General features: G+C 42.4%; 1 protein-coding gene across 1 annotated transcript in view; it reads left to right on the top strand.

The window, feature by feature from the left end:
- LOC140535610 (uncharacterized) overlaps positions 1 to 20,716 on the top strand; it is a 68,656-nt gene that overhangs the window by 33,531 nt on the left and 14,409 nt on the right. Inside the window, exons 31-50 of the mRNA XM_072657007.1 lie at positions 7,228 to 7,314; positions 8,505 to 8,585; positions 8,684 to 8,752; positions 8,852 to 8,941; positions 9,039 to 9,116; positions 9,286 to 9,375; positions 10,009 to 10,098; positions 10,380 to 10,469; positions 11,972 to 12,034; positions 12,311 to 12,373; positions 12,459 to 12,518; positions 12,975 to 13,034; positions 13,151 to 13,228; positions 18,265 to 18,351; positions 18,985 to 19,065; positions 19,164 to 19,232; positions 19,332 to 19,421; positions 19,519 to 19,596; positions 19,737 to 19,826; positions 20,619 to 20,708. Of these exons, the coding sequence (XP_072513108.1) occupies positions 7,228 to 7,314; positions 8,505 to 8,585; positions 8,684 to 8,752; positions 8,852 to 8,941; positions 9,039 to 9,116; positions 9,286 to 9,375; positions 10,009 to 10,098; positions 10,380 to 10,469; positions 11,972 to 12,034; positions 12,311 to 12,373; positions 12,459 to 12,518; positions 12,975 to 13,034; positions 13,151 to 13,228; positions 18,265 to 18,351; positions 18,985 to 19,065; positions 19,164 to 19,232; positions 19,332 to 19,421; positions 19,519 to 19,596; positions 19,737 to 19,826; positions 20,619 to 20,708 (1,584 nt within the window). The remainder of the gene's footprint in view (positions 1 to 7,227; positions 7,315 to 8,504; positions 8,586 to 8,683; positions 8,753 to 8,851; positions 8,942 to 9,038; positions 9,117 to 9,285; positions 9,376 to 10,008; positions 10,099 to 10,379; positions 10,470 to 11,971; positions 12,035 to 12,310; positions 12,374 to 12,458; positions 12,519 to 12,974; positions 13,035 to 13,150; positions 13,229 to 18,264; positions 18,352 to 18,984; positions 19,066 to 19,163; positions 19,233 to 19,331; positions 19,422 to 19,518; positions 19,597 to 19,736; positions 19,827 to 20,618; positions 20,709 to 20,716) is intronic.

Raw genomic sequence — 20,716 nt, 5'->3', positions numbered from 1 at the left:
ATGAGGTTGTTGAAAGTGTGAAGTCAGTGTTGATGAGGTTGTTGATGGTGTGATGTTCATGTTGATGAGATTGTTGATGGTCTGAGGTCAGTGGTGCTGAGGTTGTTCACAGTTTACGGTCAGTGTTGATGAGGTTGTTGATGGTGTGAAGTCAGTGTTGGTGAGGTTCACAGTTTAAGCTCAGTGCTGATGAGATTGTTGATGGTGTGAGGTCAGTGTTGATGAGGTTGTGCACAGTTTAAGGTCAGTGTTGATGAGGTTGTTGATGGTGTGAGGTCAGTGTTGATGAGGTTGTGCACAGTTTAAGGTCAGTGTTGATGAGGTTGTTGATGGTGTGATGTCCATGTTGAAGAGATTGTTCACAGTTTAAGATCAGTGTTGATGAGGTTGTTCACAGTTTAAGGTAAGTGTTGATGAGGTTGTTGATGGTGTGAGGTCAGTGTTGATGAGGTTGTTGATGGTGTGAGATCAGTGTTGATGAGGTTGCTCACAGTTTAAGGTCAGTGTTGATGAGGTTGTTGATGTGTAAGGTCAGTGTTGATGAGGTTGTCGACGATGTGAGGTCCGTGTTGATGAGTTTGTTGACGATGTGAGGTCAGTGGTGATGAGGTTGTTGATGGTGTGATGTCCATGTTGATGAGATTGTTCACAGTTTAAGGCCAGTGTTGATGAGGTTGTTGATGATGTGAGGTCAGTGTTAATGAGGTTGTTCATGGTGTAAAGTCAGTGCTGATGAGGTTGCTGATGATGTGAGGTCAGTGATGATGAGATTTTTGACAATGTGAGATCAGTGGTGATGAGGTTGTGGATGGTGTGAGGTCAGTGGTGATGAGGTTGTTGATGGTGTGAGGTCAGTGTTGATGAGGTTGCTCATGGTGTAAAGTCAGTGCTGATTAGGTTGTTGATGGTGCAAGGTCAGGGAGGATGAGGATGTTGATGATGCAAGGTTGCTCATGGTGTAAAGTCAGTGCTGATTAGGTTGTTGATGGTGCAAGGTCAGTGAGGATGAGGTTGTTGATGATGTGAGGTCAGTGATGATGAGGTTGTTCAAAGTGTGAGGTCAGTGTTGATGAGGTTGTTCATGGTGTGAGGTCAGTGTTGATGAGGTTGTTCACAGTGTGAGGTCAGTGTTGGTGAGGTTGTTAATGGTGTAAGGTCAGTGTTGATGAAGTTGTTGGTGTGAGGTCAGTGTTGATGAGGTTGTTCACAGTTTAAAGTCAGTGTTGATGAGGTTGTGGATGGTGTGAGGTCAGTGATGGTGAGGTTTTTCACAATTTAAGGTCAGTGTTGATGAGATTGTTGATGGTGTGAGGTCAGTGTTGATGAGGTTGTTGATGGTGTGATGTTCATGTTGATGAGATTGCTGATGGTGTGAGGTCAGTGGTGCTGAGGTTGTTCACAGTTTACGGTCAGTGTTGATGAGGTTGTTGATGGTGTGAGGTCAGTGTTGGTGAGGTTGTTCACAGTTTAAGCTCAGTGCTGATGAGATTGTTGATGGTGTGATGTCCATGTTGAAGAGATTGTTCACAGTTTAAGATCAGTGTTGATGAGGTTGATCACAGTTTAAGGTCAGTGTTTATGAGGTTGTTGATGGTGTGATGTCCATGTTGATGAGATTGTTCACAGTTTAAGGTCAGTGCTGATGAGGTTGCTGATGATGTGAGGTCAGTGATGATGAGATTGTTGAAAATGTGAGATCATTGTTTATGAGATTGTTGATGGTGTGAGGTCAGTGTTGATGAGGTTGTTCACAGTTTAAAGTCAGTGTTGATGAGGTTGTGCACAGTTTAAGGTCAGTGTTGATGAGGTTGTTGATGGTGTGAGGTTAGTGTTGATGAGGTTGTTGATGGTGTGATGTCCATGTTGATGAAATTGTTCACAGTTTGAGGCCAGTATTGATGAGTTTGTTCACAGTTTAAGGTCAGTGTTGATGAGGTTGTTGATGGTGTGAGGTCAGTGTTGATGAGGTTGTTGACTGTGTGAGGTCAGTTTTGATGAGGTTGTTCATGGTGTAAAGTCAGTGTTGACGAGGTTGTTGATGGTGTGATGTCCGCGTCGATGAGGTTGTTGATGGGGTGAGGTAAGTGGTGATGAGGTTGTTGATGATGTGAGGTCAGTGATGATGAGGTTGTTCAAAGTGTGAGGTCAGTGTTGATGAGGTTGTTGATGGTGTGAGGTCAGTGTTGATGAGGTTGTTCACAGTGTGAGGTCAGTGTTGGTGAGGTTGTTAATGGTGTAAGGTCAGTGTTGATGAAGTTGTTGGTGTGAGGTCAGTGTTGATGAGGTTGTTCACAGTGTGAGGTCAGTGTTGATGAAGTTGTTGATGGCGTGAGGTCAGTGTTGGTGAGGTTGTTGATGGTGTGAGGTCAGTGGTGCTGAGGTTGTTCACAGTTTAAAGTCAGTGTAGATGAGGTTGTGGATGGTGTGAGGTCAGTGTTGGTGAGGTTTTTCACAACATAAGGTCAGTGTTGATGAGGTTGTTGAAAGTGTGAAGTCAGTTTTGATGAGGTTGTTGATGGTGTGATGTTCATGTTGATGAGATTGTTGATGGTGTGAGGTCAGTGGTGCTGAGGTTGTTCACAGTTTACGGTCAGTGTTGATGAGGTTGTTGATGGTGTGAGGTCAGTGTTGGTGAGGTTGTTCACAGTTTAAGGTCAGTGTTGATGAGGTTGTTGATGGTGTGATGTCCATGTTGATGAGATTGTTCACAGTTTAAGGTCAGTGTTGATGAGGTTGTTGATGGTGTGATGTCCATGTTGATGAGATTGTTCACAGTTTAAGGTCAGTGTTGATGAGGTTGTTGATGATGTGAGGTCAGTGATGATGAGGTTGTTGACAATGTGAGGTCAGTGTTGATGAGGTTGTTGACTGTGTGAGGTTAGTGTTGATGAGGTTGTTGAATGTGTGAGGTCAGTGTCGATGACGTTGTTCATGGTGTAAAGTCAGTGTTGATGAGGTTGTTGACGATGTGAGGTCAGTGTTTATGAGCTTGTTGATGGTGTGAGGTCAGTGATGAAGAGGTTGTTGACAGTGTGAGGTCCGTGTTGCGGTTGTTGACTGTGTGAGGTCAGTGTTGATGAGGTTGTTGACTGTGTGAGGTCAGTGTCGATGAGGTTGTTCATGGTGTAAAGTCAGTGTTGATGAGGTTGTTGATGGTGTGAGGTCAATGTTGATGAGGTTGTTGATGGCGTAAAGTCAGTGAGGTCAGTGTTGATGAGGTTGTTGATGGTGTAAAGTCAGTGTTGATGAGGTTGATTGATGAGTTTGTTGACGATGTAAGGCCAGTGTTAATGAGGTTGTTGAAGGTGCGATGTCAGTGATGATGAGGTTGTTCATGGTGTAAAGTCAGTGCTGTTGAGGTTGTTCATGGTGTGAGGTCAGTGGTGATGAGGTTGTTGACGATGTGAGGTCAGTGTTTATGAGCTTGTTGATGGTGTGATGTCAGCGTTGATGAGTTTGTTGACGATGTGAGGTCAGTGTTAATGAGGTTGTTCATGGTGTAAAGTCAGTGCTGTTGAGGTTGTTCATGGTGTGAGGTCAGTGATGATGAGGTTGTTGACAATGTGAGGTCCGTGTTTATGAGATTGTTGATGGTGTGAGGTCAGTGTTGATGAGGTTGTTGACTGTGTGAGGTCAGGTCCGATGAGGTTGTTCATGGTGTAAAGTCAGTGTTGATGAGGTTGTTGTTGATGTGAGGGCAGTGATGATGAGGTTGTTGACTGTGTGAGGTCAGTTTCGATGAGGTTGTTCATGGTGTAAAGTCAGTGTTGATGAGGTTGTCGATGGTGTGAGGTCAGTGTTGATGAGGTTGTTGACTGTGTGAGGTCAGTGTTGATAAGGTTGTTGACTGTGTGAGGTCAGTGTTGATGAGGTTTTAAAGTCAGTGTTGATGAGGTTGTTGACGATGTGAGGTCAGTGTTGATAAGGTTGTTGACTGTGTGAGGTCAGTTTCGATGAGGTTGTTCATGGTGTAAAGTCAGTACTGTTGAGGTTGTTCATGGTGTGAGGTCAGTGGCGATGAGGTTGTTGACGATGTGAGGTCAGCGTTGATGAGTTTGTTGACAATGTGAGGTCAGTGTTAATGAGGTTGTTCATGGTGTAAAGTCAGTGCTGATGAGGTTGTTGATGATGTGAGGTCAGTGATGATGAGGTTGTTGACAAATATGAGGTCAGTGTTTATGAGATTGTTGATGGTGTGAGGTCAGTGATGATGAGGTTGTTCATGGTGTAAAGTCAGTGCTGATGAGGTTGTTCATGGTGTGAGGTCAGTGATGATGAGGTTGTTGACAATGTGAGGTCAGTGTTTATGAGATTGTTGATGGTGTGAGGTCAGTGATGATGAGGTTGTTCATGGTGTAAAGTCAGTGCTGATGAGGTTGTTCATGGTGTGAGGTCAGTGATGATGAGGTTGTTGACAATGTGAGGTCAGTGTTTAAGAGATTGTTGATGGTGTGAGGTCAGTGTTGATGAGGTTGTCGACTGTGTGAGGTCAGTGCTGATGAGGTTGTTGATGGTGGAAGGTCAGTGAGGATGAGGTTGTTGATGATGTGAGGGCAGTGTTGATGAGGTTGTTGACTGTGTGAGGTCAGTTTCGATGAGGCTGTTAATGGTGTAAAGTCAGTGTTGATGAGGTTGTTGACCGTGTGATGTCCGTGTTGATGAGGTTGTTGACGATGTGAGGTCAGTGTTGATGAGATTGTTGATGGTGTGAGGTCAGTGTTGATGAGGTTGTTGACTGTGTGAGGTCAGGTCCGATGAGGTTGTTCATGGTGTAAAGTCAGTGTTGATGAGGTTGTTGTTGATGTGAGGGCAGTGATGATGAGGTTGTTGACTGTGTGAGGTCAGTTTCGATGAGGTTGTTCATGGTGTAAAGTCAGTGTTGATGAGGTTGTCGATGGTGTGATGTCCGTGTTGATGAGGTTGTTGATGGTGTGAGGTCAGTGTTGATGAGGTTGTTGACTGTGTGAGGTCAGTGTTGATAAGGTTGTTGACTGTGTGAGGTCAGTGTCGATGAGGTTTTAAAGTCAGTGTTGATGAGGTTGTTGACGATGTGAGGTCAGTGTTGATAAGGTTGTTGACTGTGTGAGGTCAGTGTTAATGAGGTTGTTCATGGTGTAAAGTCAGTGCTGATGAGGTTGTTGATGATGTGAGGTCAGTGATGATGAGGTTGTTGATGGTGCAAGGTTAGTGAGGATGAGGTTGTTGATGATGTGAGGGCAGTGTTGATGAGGTTGTTGACTGTGTGAGGTCAGTTTCGATGAGGTTGTTCATGGTGTAAAGTCAGTGTTGATGAGGTTGTTGATGGTGTGAGGTCAGTGTTGATGAGGTTGTTGACTGTGTGAGGTCAGTGTTGATAAGGTTGTTGACTGTGTGAGGTCAGTGTCGATGAGGTTTTAAAGTCAGTGTTGATGAGGTTGTTGACGATGTGAGGTCAGTGTTGATAAGGTTGTTGATGGTCCGAGGTCAGTGATGATGAGGTTGTTCATGGTGTAAAGTCAGTACTGTTGAGGTTGTTCATGGTGTGAGGTCAGTGGTGATGAGGTTGTTGACGATGTGAGGTCAGCGTTGATGAGTTTGTTGATGATGTGAGGTCAGTGATGATGAGGTTGTCGACTGTGTGAGGTCAGTGCTGATGAGGTTGTTGATGGTGCAAGGTCAGTGAGGATGAGGTTGTTGATGATGTGAGGGCAGTGTTGATGAGGTTGTTGACTGTGTGAGGTCAGTTTCGATGAGGTTGTTCATGGTGTAAAGTCAGTGTTGATGAGGTTGTTGATGGTGTGATGTCCGTGTTGATGAGGGTGTTGATGGTGTGAGGTCAGTGTTGATGAGGTTGTTGACTGTGTGAGGCCAGTGTTGATGAGGTTGTTGACTGTGTGAGGTCAGTGTCGATGAGGTTGTTCATGGTGTAAAGTCAGTGTTGATGAGGTTGTTGACGATGTGAGGTCAGTGTTTATGAAGTTGTTGATGGGGCGAGGCCAGTGGTGATGAGGTTGTTGATGGTGCAAGGTCAGTGAGGATGAGGTTGTTGATGATGTGAGGTCAGTGATGATGAGGTTGTTGATGTGAGGTCAGTGTTTATGAGCTTGTTGATGGTGTGAGGTCAGTGGTGATGAGGTTGTTGATGGTGTGAGGTCAATGTTGATGAGGTTGTTGTTGGTTTAAAGTCAGTGAGGTCAGTGTTGATGAGGTTCTTGATGGTGTAAAGTCAGTGTTGATGAGGTTGATTGATGAGTTTGTTGACGATGTAAGGTCAGTGTTAATGAGGTTGTTGATGGTGCGAGGTCAGTGATGATGAGGTTGTTCATGGTGTAAAGTCAGTGCTGATGAGGTTGTTCATGGTGTGAGGTCAGTGTTTAAGAGATTGTTGATGGTGTGAGGTCAGTGTTGATGAGGTTGTCGACTGTGTGAGGTCAGTGCTGATGAGGTTGTTGATGGTGGAAGGTCAGTGAGGATGAGGTTGTTGATGATGTGAGGGCAGTGTTGATGAGGTTGTTGACTGTGTGAGGTCAGTTTCGATGAGGTTGTTCATGGTGTAAAGTCAGTGTTGATGAGGTTGTTGATGGTGTGATGTCCGTGTTGATGAGGTTGTTGACGATGTGAGGTCAGTGTTGATGAGGTTGTCGATGGGGTGAGGCCAGTGTTGATGAGGTTGTTGACTGTGTGAGGTCAGTGTCGATGAGGTTGTTCATGGTGTAAAGTCAGTGCTGATGAGGTTGTTGATGGTGTGAGGTCAGTGGTGATTAGGTTGTTGATGGTGCAAGGTCAGTGAGGATGAGGTTGTTGATGATGTGAGGTCAGTGATGATGAGGTTGTTGATGTGAGGTCAGTGTTTATGAGCTTGTTGATGGTGTGAGGTCAGTGGTGATGAGGTTGTTGATGGTGTGAGGTCCATGTTGATCAGGTTGTTCACAGTTTAAGGCCAGTGTTGATGAGGTTGTTCACAGTTTAAGGTCAGTGTTGATGAGGTTGTTGATGGTGTGAGGTCAGTGTTGATCAGGTTGTGCACAGTTTAAGGTCAGTTTTGATGAGGTTGTTGGTGGTGTGAGGTCAGTGTTGATGAGGTTGTTGATGGTGTGAGGTCAGTGTTGATGAAGTTGTTCACAGTTTAAGGTCAGTGTTGATGAGGTTGTTGATGGTGTGAGGTCAGTGTTGATGAGGTTGTTGACAGTGTGAGGTCCGTGTTGCGGTTGTTGACTATGTTGTTTTTGGTGTGTGGTTCTTTTACAGAGCTGCAGAAGGACCTGAAGAAGAAGATTGAAGAACTGAAGAATATGAAGAAAGAGCTGGGAAAAGCGAGAGTGGACTCTGATGAGCGTGAGTGACCTTCTAATAGCTTATTAATAATCTAATAAATATCACTAATGACGCACTTATAGTTTATTAATAATCATCACTAATGAAGCACTAATAGCTCAGTAATAATCTAATAATCATCACTAATGAGGCACTAATATCTCATTAATAATCTAATAATCATCACTAATGAAGCACTAATAGCTCATTAATAATCTAATAATCATCACTAATGAAGCACTAATAGCTCAGTAATAATCTAATAATCATCACTAATGAGGCACTAATATCTCATTAATAATCTAATAATCATCACTAATGAGGCACTAATATCTCATTAATAATCTAATAATCATCACTAATGAGGCACTAATATCTCATTATTAATCTAATAATCATCACTAATGAAGCACTAATAGCTCATTAATAATCTAATAATCATCAGTAATGAAGCACTAATAGCTCAATTATCTAGAAAGAATCACTAATGAAGCACTAATAGCTCATTAATAATCTAATAATGATCACTAATGAAGCACTAATAGCTCAGTAATAATCTAATAATCGTCACTAATGAAGCACTAATAGCTCATTAATAATCTAATAATCATCACTAATGAGGCACTAATATCTCATTAATAATCTGATAATCATCACTAATGAGGCACTAATAGCTCAGTAATAATCTAATAATCATCAGTAATGAAGCACTAATAGCTCATTAATAATCTAAAAATAATCACTAATGAAGCACTAATATCTCATTAATAATCTAATAATCATCACTAATGAGGCACTAATATCTCATTAATAATCTAATAATCATCACTAATGAGGCACTAATATCTCATTAATAATCTGATAATCATCACTAATGAGGCACTAATAGCTCATTAATAATCTAATAATCATCACTAATGAAGCACTAATATCTCATTAATAATCTGATAATCATCACTAATGAGGCACTAATATCTAATTAATAATCTAACAATCATTAGTAATGAAGCACTAATAGCTCATTAATAATCTAATAATCATCACTAATGAGGCACTAATAGCTCATTAATAATCTAATAATCATCACTAATGAGGCACTAATATCTCATTAATAATCTAATAATCATCACTAATGAAGCACTAATAGCTCATTAATAATCTAATAATCATCACTAATGAAGCACTAACGCAGATCTGTTCTTGTGGTTCAGTCCTGAAGCTGATGGAGTCGATGGGGAAAGTCTCGAAGCAGCAGGACCAGAGCATTGCGGAGTACCTGGCTGAGATAGACGGTGAGTTGGACCTCTGGTTCCGGCTGGACGCTGGTGATGGTCAGCTGTGTGTGTGGAGGTGTTTTACCAGTTAACCTGAGTACTGTTTCTGACCACAGCACTGGATAAAGAGATCCAGACGTTGATGACCAAAGTGGGTTCCACAGGAGATGAGAAAGCTCAGCTGAGTGAGTCATAAATGAGTTAATAATTGATGAATAATTAATCAATAATGATCATGAACTGAATCTAGAACCTCACACTGTTTCTCGGTGTTCCCCGGACAGCCATTCAGGTGCTCGTTCTGAAGGACGAAATTGCCAAGTTGGAAAACCTGCAAGCAGAACTGAAAGCAGATGCCTTGAAGAAAGCCACAGGTGAGTTCCTCCAGAAGAACTGTACTCTCTCCATAACATTATGAACACTAGAACCAGCAGAACGTATAGAGAACCTGAACTGTGTGAACTGTTTAAGGCCTGGAGAAGGAAATCGAGGAGATGAATAAAGAGATCGCCTTCCTGAAGAGGAGCGGCTGCGGCAGTGCTGAAATCAGTAAGTCTGAACAACCCCATGTTTCAAAAAGCTCTAATGATGATCAGCAGTTTAGCCCCACCCATTCAGTGTATAACAGTTTAGCCCCACCCATTCAGTGTATAACAGTTTAGCCCCGCCCATTCACAGTGATTGAAAGTGAGCTGAGTGTGTGTCTGTGACTCCACAGAGGATCAGATAGCGCGTCTGCAGGAGAAGGTGAAGGCTAAAGAGCAAGAACTAGCCCAGTTGAATACGTCCACAGAGGCGGAGCTACAACGTGAGTGACTACACTGAAGCTGACAACCTGTTGATGACTGTGTCTGAAATCTCTGAACCCATTTTTAAACTAAAATATGAAATTTAAATTAAAAATGACATATAATGAATTTAAATGACATTAAATACATTTGAATAACAGAAGATCCAGATTCATCATAAACAGATATTTTAATAAGTATATCCATAAATAATCAAATATTTTAATGGCCTTACAAAGGATCTTTAAGCAAAGCCACAGAATAGCCACTTGCTGAAAAGGTTCTTCACCAAATGTTCCTGTGTGTACAATGACAGTCAGTAATGTATCTAGAACCTCCAGAAGGACTAGACAAATGTCACCCTCAACAGTAAATCAGAGCGTGATTGGTTGATTCTTAATAGTGTTGCTGGTTATTCTGACGGCCTTCAGTTCTACCAGTGAATCCTGAGCAGTGGGAGGGCTGGTGTAGCTGAATCTGCCCAGATACCACTGAGAGGACCATCCTGATTGGAAACCATTACTGATGATGATGATGATGCTTTTCTTGTTGATGATGATGATGATGCTGTTGTTGATGATGCTGTTGTTGATGATGATGATGATGATGATGATGCTGTTGATGATAATGATGATGATGATGTTTTCTCTCAGTGCTGGAGGGGAAGCTAGCAAAGAAGGAACAGGAACTGGAGTCCAGTGAATCTGAGCTGACGAGGCAACTTGGGCAGAATGCAGCTTTGAGTAAGAAATGATTCAGTGATTCATTGATTCAGTGATTCAGTTGGTTGAGTGTTTGTGTTTACTCGTGATTTTCTTTCTTCTTTATATAAATGAGAGCTTGGCACCAATGCTAAAGTGGTTATTCTGGAGAATTATCTGTCTGATTGGTGGGAACATGTGTGCCTCACTCTCCCCTACGTTTCTTACTTTTCATCTTTTAAAACCTCTCCCTCACTCTTTGATGATGCTGGTGCTGATGTTAACGCCTCAGGGATTCTGATTGGTTCTGTTCTCTGCTGCAGTTCTACGATTGGCTGATTTGGGGCAGCAGCTGAAAGAAGCTACAAGTGCTCAGGACAGCATTAGAACAAAAGCAGATCAACAAATCAAAGGTAGAGTCATTCCATTACATCCTGACCCTAATCATCTGTAGTACTGTCCTGTGTTTCTTTTTAATACTGGTGTAGTGTCCTGTAATAAACTATAGTAATGTTTAATACTGGTGTAGTGTCCTGTAGTAAACTATAGTGATGTATAATACTGGTGTAGTGTCCTGTAATAAACTATAGTAATGTTTAATACTGGTGTAGCATCCTGTAGTAAACTATAGTGATGTATAATACTGGTGTAGTGTCCTGTAATAAACTATAGTAATGTTTAATACTGGTGTAGCATCCTGTAGTAAACTATAGTGTTGTACAATACTGGAGTAGTGTCCTGTAGTAAACTATAGTGATGTACAATACTGGTGTAGTGTCCTGTAGTAAACTATAGTGATGTATAATATTGGTGTAGTGTCCTATAGTAAACCATAGTGTTGTACAATACTGGTGTAGTGTCCTGTAGTAAACTATAGTGGTGTACAATACTGGTGTAGTGTCCTGTAGTAACCTATAGTGATGTATAATACTGGTGTAGTGTCCTGTAGTAAACTATAGTGGTGTATAATATTGGTGTAGTGTCCTGTAGTAAACCATAGTGTTGTACAATACTGGTGTAGTGTCCTGTAGTAAACTATAGTAATGTATACTACTGGTGTAGTGTCCTGTAGTAAACTATAGTGGTGTATAATATTGGTGTAGTGTCCTGTAGTAAACCATAGTGTTGTACAATACTGGTGTAGTGTCCTGTAGTAAACTACAGTGATGTATAATACTGGTGTAGTGTCCTGTAGTAAACTATACTGATGTATAATACTGGTGTAGTGTCCTGTAGTAAACTAAAGTGGTGTATAATACTGGTGTAGTGTCCTGTAGTAAAGTATAGTAATGTATAATACTGGTGTAGTGTCCTGTAGTAAACTATAGTAGTGTATAATACTAGTGTAGTGTACTGTAGTAAACTATAGTGATGTATAATACTGGTGTAGTGTCCTGTAGTAAACTATAGTGATGTAAAATACTGGTGTAGTGTCCTGTAGTGAATAACAATGATGTATAACAGTGGTGTAGTGTCCTGTAGTAAACTATAGTGATGTATAATACTGGTGTAGTGTCCTGTAGTAAACTATAAATATGTATAATACTGGTGTAGTGTCCTGTAGTAAACTATAGCGATGTATAATACTGGTGTAGTGTCCTGTAGTAAACTATAGTGGTGTATAATACTGGTGTAGTGTCCTGTAGTAAACTATAGTGATGTATAATACTGGTGTAGTGTCCTGTAGTAAACTATAGTGATGTATAATACTGGTGTAGTGTCCTGTAGTAAACTATAGTGGTGTATAATACTAGTGTAGTGTCCTGTAGTAAACTATTGTGGTGTATAATACTGGTGTAGTGTCCTGTAGTAAAGTACAGTAATTCATGTATAGGCTAGACTCTGTATTGCAGTAATATAGTAACTGTGTGAATTATCTCTAAGATTCTTTGTTTGTTATTTATCTGAATTCTAGATCTTACATCTCAACTGAGGAAAAAAGAGGGAGAGGTTTCAAATCTGAAGAAGAGTAAAACAGGTAAGATCTGATGAGTAATCTGTCCGGATACTATTGGACATGTGGTGTACTTGTGTAATGGTGTCAGTGCTGATGAGTAATCTGTCCGGATACTTTTGGACATGTGGTGTACTTGTGTAATGGTGTCAGTGCTGATGAGTAATCTGTCCGGATACTTTTGGACATGTGGTGTACTTGTGTAATGGTGTCAGTGCTGATGAGTAATCTGTCCGGATACTTTTGGACATGTGGTGTACTTGTGTAATGGTGTCAGTGCTGATGAAGGCTGTCTCTCAGATCTGGAGGACAGAGTGAAGAAGGCGGAGGTGGAGAGGAACACAGCTAGAGCAGCACACAGAAGTAAGAGTGGAGCTGGATCTGATCAGTCTGATCATACAGATCTGATTAACCCTTTACTGACCCTGGCTTTACTCCACTCTCTCAGAGCTGCAGCAGGAGCTGGAGGAGGCCAAGAAGTGCACTGAGGTCCACAAGAATTTCACTGGTGAAGTACTCCTTACATAACATTAAGCCCCACCCACTCTACAGCTGTTTAGTCCCACCCACTCTACAGTTTTCAAGCCTTGCCTACAGCAGTTTAGCCCCACCCATTCAGCCTACAGCAGTTTAGCCCCACCCATTCAGCCTACAGGAGTTTAGCCCCACCCATTCAGCCTACAGCAGTTTAGCTCCATACACTTACGCTACAGCAGTTTAGCCCCACCCATTCTGCCTACAGCAGTTTACCTCCACCCATTTAGCCTACAACAGTTTAGCCCCACCCATTCAGCCTTCAGCAGTTTATCCCCACCCGTTTAACTTTCAGCAGTTTAGCCCCACCCACTCAGCTCAGGGGGAAAGTAATACAGTAGAAGTATAGGATAGGAGTTTTTTTAAAAGAATGTTTATTATAGTTGTGTGTGTGTGTGTGTGTGTGTGTGTGTGTGTGTGTGTGTTACAGAGGTCCAGACACAGATTAAAATAGAACTTTCGCAGCTGAATAACAGCTTCGCTCGTCAAGGTGAGTGAAGAGCTGATAAACAATGAACTGAACTGAATAGCAGTAACTGCAGTAATTAGCAGTGGAGCTACGAGGCTAATGCAGGAAGTGTGTGTTTGTGTGTGTGTTGTTTTCAGTGTTGACGATCCAGACGCTCTCAGAGGAGATCAGCGCCCTGCAGCACAAACTCACCAAGTCGGAGGGAAATACTGATGGTGCGTACCCCCCACACCCCCACCTTACACCGGGGGTCCTTCATTTACCCACTGAACTTCCTTCTGCTGTCACTGCTTCCTCCATTAGCTGGAGATCTCCTCAATGCCTTCACTTTAATAGCTACTCTCAAATCTCAGAATATTATTAATATGTGATGAGGATGTTCACAGTGTGAGGTCAGTGTTAATAAGGTTATTCACAGTGTGAGGTCAGTGTTGATGAGGTTGTTGATGGTGTGAGGTCAGTGTTGATGAGGTTGTTGATGGTGTGAGGTCAGTGTTGATGAGGATGTTCAAAGTGTGAGGTCAGTGTTGATGAGGTTGTTGATGGTGTGAGGTCAGTGTTGATGAGGTTGTTCACAGTTTAAGGTCAGTGTTGATGAGGATGTTCACAGTGTGACGTCAGTGTTGATGAGGTTGTTCACAGTTTAAGGTCAGTGTTGATGAGGATGTTCACAGTGTGAGGTCAGTGTTGATGAGGTTGTTCACAGTTTAAGGTCAGTGTTGATGAGGATGTTCACAGTGTGAGGTTAGTGTTGATGAGGTTGTTCACAGTTTAAGGTCAGTGTTGATGAGGATGTTCACAGTGTGAGGTCAGTGTTGATGAGGTTGTTCACAGTGTGAGGTCAGTGTTGATAAGGTTGTTGATGGTGTGAGGTCAGTATGGTGAGGTTGTTGATGGTGTGAGGTCAGTGGTGCTGAGGTTAATCACAGTGTGAGGTCAGTGTTGATGAAGTTGTTGATGGTGTGATTTCAGTGTTGATGAAGTTGTTGATGGTGTGAGATCAGTGTTGATGAAGTTGTTGATGGTGTGAGGTCAGTGTTGATGAGGTTGTTGACGGTGTGAGATCAGTGTTGATGAGGTTGTTCACAGTTTAAGGTCAGTGTTGATGAGGTTGTTGATGGTGTGACATCAGTGCTGATGAGGTTGTTCACAGTTTAAGGTCAGTGTTGATGAAGTTGTTGATGTGTGAGGTCAGTGTTGATGAGGTTGTTGATGGTGTGACATCAGTGCTGATGAGTTTGTTCACAGTGTGAGGTCAGTGTTGATGAGGCTGTTGATGATGTGAGGTCAGCGATAATGAGGTTGTTCACAGTGTGAGGTCAGTGTTGATGAGGTTGTTCACAGTGTGACGGCAGTGTTGATGAGGTAGTTGGTGGTGTGAGGTCAGTGTTGATGAGGTTGTTGATGGTGTGAGGTCAGTGGTGCTGAGGTTAATCACAGTGTGAGGTCAGTGTTGATGAGGTTGTTGATGGTGTGATTTCAGTGTTGATGAAGTTGTTGACGGTGTGAGGTCAGTGTTGATGAGGTTGTTGACGGTGTGAGGTCAGTGTTGATGAGGTTGTTGACGGTGTGAGGTCAGTGTTGATGAGGTTGTTGATGGTGTGAGGTCAGTGTTGGTGAGGTTGTTGATGGTGTGAGGTCAGTGGTGCTGAGGTTAATCACAGTGTGAGGTCAGTGTTGATGAGGTTGTTGACGGTGTGAGGTCAGTGTTGATGAAGTTGTTGATGGTGTGAGGTCAGTGTTGATGAAGTTGTTGATGGTGTGAGGTCAGTGGTGCTGAGGTTAATCACAGTGTGAGGTCAGTGTTGATGAGGTTGTTGACGGTGTGAGGTCAGTGTTGATGAAGTTGTTGATGGTGTGAGGTCAGTGTTGATGAAGTTGTTGATGGTGTGAGGTCAGTTTTGATGAGGTTGTTCACAGTGTGAGGTCAGTGTTGATGAGGTTGTTCACAGTGTGAGGTCAGTGTTGATAAGGTTGTTGATGGTGTGAGGTCAGTATGGTGAGGTTGTTGATGGTGTGAGGTCAGTGTTGATGAGGTTGTTGATGGTGTGAGGTCAGTGTTGATGAGGTTGTTCACAGTGTGAGGTCAGTTTTGATGAGGTTGTTTACAGTGTGAGGTCAGTGTTGATGAGGTTGTTGATGATGTGAGGTCAGCAATGATGAGGTTGTTCATAGTGTGAGGTCAGTGTTGATGAGGTTGTTGATGATGTGAAGTCAGCGATGATGAGGTTGTTCACAGTGTGAGGTCAGTGTTGATGAGATTGTTCACAGTGTGAGGTCAGTGTTGATGAGGTTGTTCACAGTGTGAGGGCAGTGTTGATGAGGTAGTTGGTGGTGTGAGGTCAGTGTTGATGAGGTTGTTGATGGTGTGAGGTCAGTGGTGCTGAGGTTAATCACAGTGTGAGGTCAGTGTTGATGAGGTTGTTGATGGTGTGATTTCAGTGTTGATGAAGTTGTTGACGGTGTGAGGTCAGTGTTGATGAGGTTGTTGACGGTGTGAGGTCAGTGTTGATGAGGTTGTTGATGGTGTGAGGTCAGTGTTGATGAGGTTGTTGATGGTGTGAGGTCAGTGTTGGTGAGGTTGTTGATGGTGTGAGGTCAGTGTTGATGAGGTTGTTGATGGTGTGAGGTCAGTGTTGATGAGGTTGTTCACAGTGTGAGGTCAGTTTTGATGAGGTTGTTTACAGTGTGAGGTCAGTGTTGATGAGGTTGTTGATGATGTGAGGTCAGCAATGATGAGGTTGTTCATAGTGTGAGGTCAGTGTTGATGAGGTTGTTGATGATGTGAAGTCAGCGATGATGAGGTTGTTCACAGTGTGAGGTCAGTGTTGATGAGATTGTTCACAGTGTGAGGTCAGTGTTTATGAGGTTGTTCACAGTGTGAGGGCAGTGTTGATGAGGTAGTTGGTGGTGTGAGGTCAGTGTTGATGAGGTTGTTGATGGTGTGAGGTCAGTGTTGATGAAGTTGTTGATGGTGTGAGGTCAGTGTTGATGAAGTTGTTGATGGTGTGAGGTCAGTGTTGATGAGGTTGTTGATGGTGTGAGGTCAGTTTTGATGAGGTTGTTCACAGTGTGAGGTCAGTGTTGATGAGCTTGTTCACAGTTTAAGGTCAGTGTTGATGAGGATGTTCACAGTGTGAGGTCAGTGTTGATGAGGTTGTTCACAGTTTAAGGTCAGTGTTGATGAGGATGTTCACAGTGTGAGGTCAGTGTTGATGAGGTTGTTCACAGTGTGAGGTCAGTGTTGATAAGGTTGTTGATGGTGTGAGGTCAGTATGGTGAGGTTGTTGATGGTGTGAGGTCAGTGTTGATGAGGTTGTTGATGGTGTGAGGTCAGTGTTGATGAGGTTGTTCACAGTGTGAGGTCAGTTTTGATGAGGTTGTTTACAGTGTGAGGTCAGTGTTGATGAGGTTGTTGATGATGTGAGGTCAGCAATGATGAGGTTGTTCATAGTGTGAGGTCAGTGTTGATGAGGTTGTTGATGATGTGAAGTCAGCGATGATGAGGTTGTTCACAGTGTGAGGTCAGTGTTGATGAGATTGTTCACAGTGTGAGGTCAGTGTTGATGAGGTTGTTCACAGTGTGAGGGCAGTGTTGATGAGGTAGTTGGTGGTGTGAGGTCAGTGTTGATGAGGTTGTTGATGGTGTGAGGTCAGTGGTGCTGAGGTTAATCACAGTGTGAGGTCAGTGTTGATGAGGTTGTTGATGGTGTGATTTCAGTGTTGATGAAGTTGTTGACGGTGTGAGGTCAGTGTTGATGAGGTTGTTGACGGTGTGAGGTCAGTGTTGATGAGGTTGTTGACGGTGTGAGGTCAGTGTTGATGAGGTTGTTGATGGTGTGAGGTCAGTGGTGCTGAGGTTAATCACAGTGTGAGGTCAGTGTTGATGAGGTTGTTGACGGTGTGAGGTCAGTGTTGATGAAGTTGTTGATGGTGTGAGGTCAGTGTTGATGAAGTTGTTGATGGTGTGAGGTCAGTGTTGATGAGGTTGTTGATGGTGTGAGGTCAGTGTTGATGAGGTTGTTCACAGTGTGAGGTCAGTTTTGATGAGGTTGTTTACAGTGTGAGGTCAGTGTTGATGAGGTTGTTGATGATGTGAGGTCAGCAATGATGAGGTTGTTCATAGTGTGAGGTCAGTGTTGATGAGGTTGTTGATGATGTGAAGTCAGCGATGATGAGGTTGTTCACAGTGTGAGATCAGTGTTGATGAAATTGTTCACAGTGTGAGGTCAGTGTTGATGAGGTTGTTAATGGTGTGAGGTCAGTGTTGATGAGGTTGTTGACAGTGTTAGTTCACTGTTGATGAGGTTGTTGATGGTGTGATGTCATTGTTGATGAGGTAATTGACGGTTTTAGTTTACTGTTGATGAGGTTGTTGATGGTGTGAGCTCAGTGTTATTGAGGCTGCTGACTGTGACATCAGTGCTGATGAGGTTGTTGTAAATGTGAGGTCAGTGTTGATGAGGTTGTAGATGGCGTAAGGTCAGTGTTGATGAGGATGTTCACATTATGAGGTCAGTGTTGATGAGGTTGTTCACAGTGTGAGGTCAGTGTTGATGAGGATGTTCACATTATGAGGTCAGTGTTGATGAGGTTGTTCACAGTGTGAGGTCAGTGTTGATGAGGTTGTTGGCGGTGTGAGGTCACTGTTGATGAGGTTGTTCACAGTTTAAGGTCAGTGTTGATGAGGTTGTTCACAGTGTAAGGTCAGTGTTGATGAGGTTGTTGATGGTGTTAGTTCACTGTTGATGAGGTAATTGACGGTGTTACTTTACTGTTGATGGTGTGAGGCCAGTGTTGAAGAGGTTGCGGATGGTGTGAGGTCAGTGTTAATGAGGCTGCTGACTGTGTGACGTCAGTGCTGATGAGGTTGTTGATGGTGTGAGGTCAGTGTTAATGAGGCTGCTGACTGTGTGACGTCAGTGCTGATGAGGTTGTTGTCAATGTGAGGTCAGTGTTGATGAGATTGTTCACAGTCTGAGGCCAGTGTTGATGAGGTTGTTGATGGTGTGAGGTCAGTGTTGATGAGATTGTTCACAGTGTGAGGCCAGTGTTGATGAGGTTGTTGATGGTGTGAGGTCAGTGTTGATGAGGTTGCTGACAGTGTGAGACCAGTGTTGATGAGGTTGCTGACGATGTGAGGTCAGTATTGATGAGGTTGCTGACGATGTGAGGCCAGTGTTGATGAGGTTTTTGACTGTGTGAGGTAAATGTTGAGGATGTTGTTTTTGGTGTGTGGTTGTTTTTGCAGAGCTTCAGAAGGACCTGAAGAAGAAGACTGAAGAACTGAAGAATATGAAGAAAGAGCTGGGGAAAGCGAGAGTGGACTCTGATGAGCGTGAGTGACCTTCTAATAGCTTATTAATAATCTAATAATCATCACTAATTAAGCACTAATAGCTCATTAATAATCTAATAATCATCACTAATGAAGCACTAATAGCTCAGTAATAATCTAATAATCATCACTAAAGAAGCACTAATAGCTCAATAATCTAGAAAGAATCACTAATGAAGCACTAATAGCTCATTAATAATCTAATAATCATCACTAATGAAGCACTAATAGCTCAATAATCTAGAAAGAATCACTAATGAAGCACTAATAGCTCATTAATAATCTAATAATCATCACTAATGAAGCACTAATAGCTCAGTAATAATCTTATAATCGTCACTAATGAAGCACTAATAGCTCATTAATAATCTAATAATAATCACTAATGAAGCACTAATATCTCATTAATAATCTAATAATCATCACTAATGAGGCACTAATATCTCATTAATAATCTGATAATCATCACTAATGAGGCACTAATAGCTCATTAATGACCTAATAATCATCACTAATGAGGCACTATCTCATTAATAATCTGATAATCATCACTAATGAGGCACTAATAGCTCATTAATAATCTAATAATCATCACTAATGAAGCACTAACGCAGATCTGTTCTTGTGGTTCAGTCCTGAAGCTGATGGAGTCGATGGGGAAAGTCTCGAAGCAGCAGGACCAGAGCATTGCGGAGTACCTGGCTGAGATAGACGGTGAGTTGGACCTCTGGTTCCGGCTGGACGCTGGTGATGGTCAGCTGTGTGTGTGGAGGTGTTTTACCAGTTAACCTGAGTACTGTTTCTGACCACAGCACTGGATAAAGAGATCCAGACGTTGATGACCAAAGTGGGTTCCACAGGAGATGAGAAAGCTCAGCTGAGTGAGTCATAAATGAGTTAATAATTGATGAATAATTAATCAATAATGATCATGAACTGAATCTAGAACCTCACACTGTTTCTCGGTGTTCCCCGGACAGCCATTCAGGTGCTCGTTCTGAAGGACGAAATTGCCAAGTTGGAAAACCTGCAAGCAGAACTGAAAGCAGATGCCTTGAAGAAAGCCACAGGTGAGTTCCTCCAGAAGAACTGTACTCTCTCCATAACATTATGAACACTAGAACCAGCAGAACGTATAGAGAACCTGAACTGTGTGAACTGTTTAAGGCCTGGAGAAGGAAATCGAGGAGATGAATAAAGAGATCGCCTTCCTGAAGAGGAGCGGCTGCGGCAGTGCTGAAATCAGTAAGTCTGAACAACCCCATGTTTCAAAAAGCTCTAATGATGATAAGCAGTTTAGCCCCGCCCATTCAGTGTATAACAGTTTAGCCCCGCCCATTCACAGTGATTGAAAGTGAGCTGAGTGTGTGTCTGTGACTCCACAGAGGATCAGATAGCGCGTCTGCAGAAGAAGGTGAAGGCTAAAGAGCAAGAACTAGCCCAGTTGAATACGTCCACAGAGGCGGAGCTACAACGTGAGTGACTACACTGAAGCTGACAACCTGTTGATGACTGTGTCTGAAATCTCTGAACCCATTTTTAAACTAAAATATGAAATTTAAATTAAAAATGACATATAATGAATTTAAATGACATTAAATACATTTGAATAACAGAAGATCCAGATTCATCATAAACAGATATTTTAATAAGTATATCCATAAATAATCAAATATTTTAATGGCCTTACAAAGGATCTTTAAGCAAAGCCACAGAATAGCCACTTGCTGAAAAGGTTCTTCACCAAATGTTCCTGTGTGTACAATGACAGTCAGTAATGTATCTAGAACCTCCAGAAGGACTAGACAAATGTCACCCTCAACAGTAAATCAGAGCGTGATTGGTTGATTCTCAATAGTGTTGCTGGTTATTCTGACGGCCTTCAGTTCTACCAGTGAATCCTGAGCAGTGGGAGGGCTGGTGTAGCTGAATCTGCCCAGATACCACTGAGAGAACCATCCTGATTGGAAACCATTACTGATGATGATGATGATGCTTTTCTTGTTGATGATGATGATGATGCTGTTGTTTATGATGATGCTGTTGTTGTTGATGATGATGATGATGATGTTGTTGTTGATGATGATGCTGTTGTTGTTGATGATGATGCTGTTGTTGTTGATGATGATGCTGTTGTTGTTGATGATGATGCTGTTGTTGATGATGATGCTGTTGTTGTTGTTGATGATGATGCTGTTGTTGTTGATGATGATGATGATGATGCCGTTGTTGTTGATGATGATGATGATGATGATGTTTTCTCTCAGTGCTGGAGGGGAAGCTAGCAAAGAAGGAAAAGGAACTGGAGTCCATTGCAGCTGAATTGAAGAAGAAAGATGAGCACAATGCAGATTTGAGTAAGAAA

The sequence above is a fragment of the Salminus brasiliensis genome, chromosome 15 (genome assembly GCF_030463535.1).
Source record: "Salminus brasiliensis chromosome 15, fSalBra1.hap2, whole genome shotgun sequence".
NCBI classification, from domain to species: Eukaryota; Metazoa; Chordata; class Actinopteri; order Characiformes; family Bryconidae; genus Salminus; species Salminus brasiliensis.
Note: the sequence above shows the minus strand (reverse complement) of the source record. Positions and strands in the feature narration are given on the sequence as shown.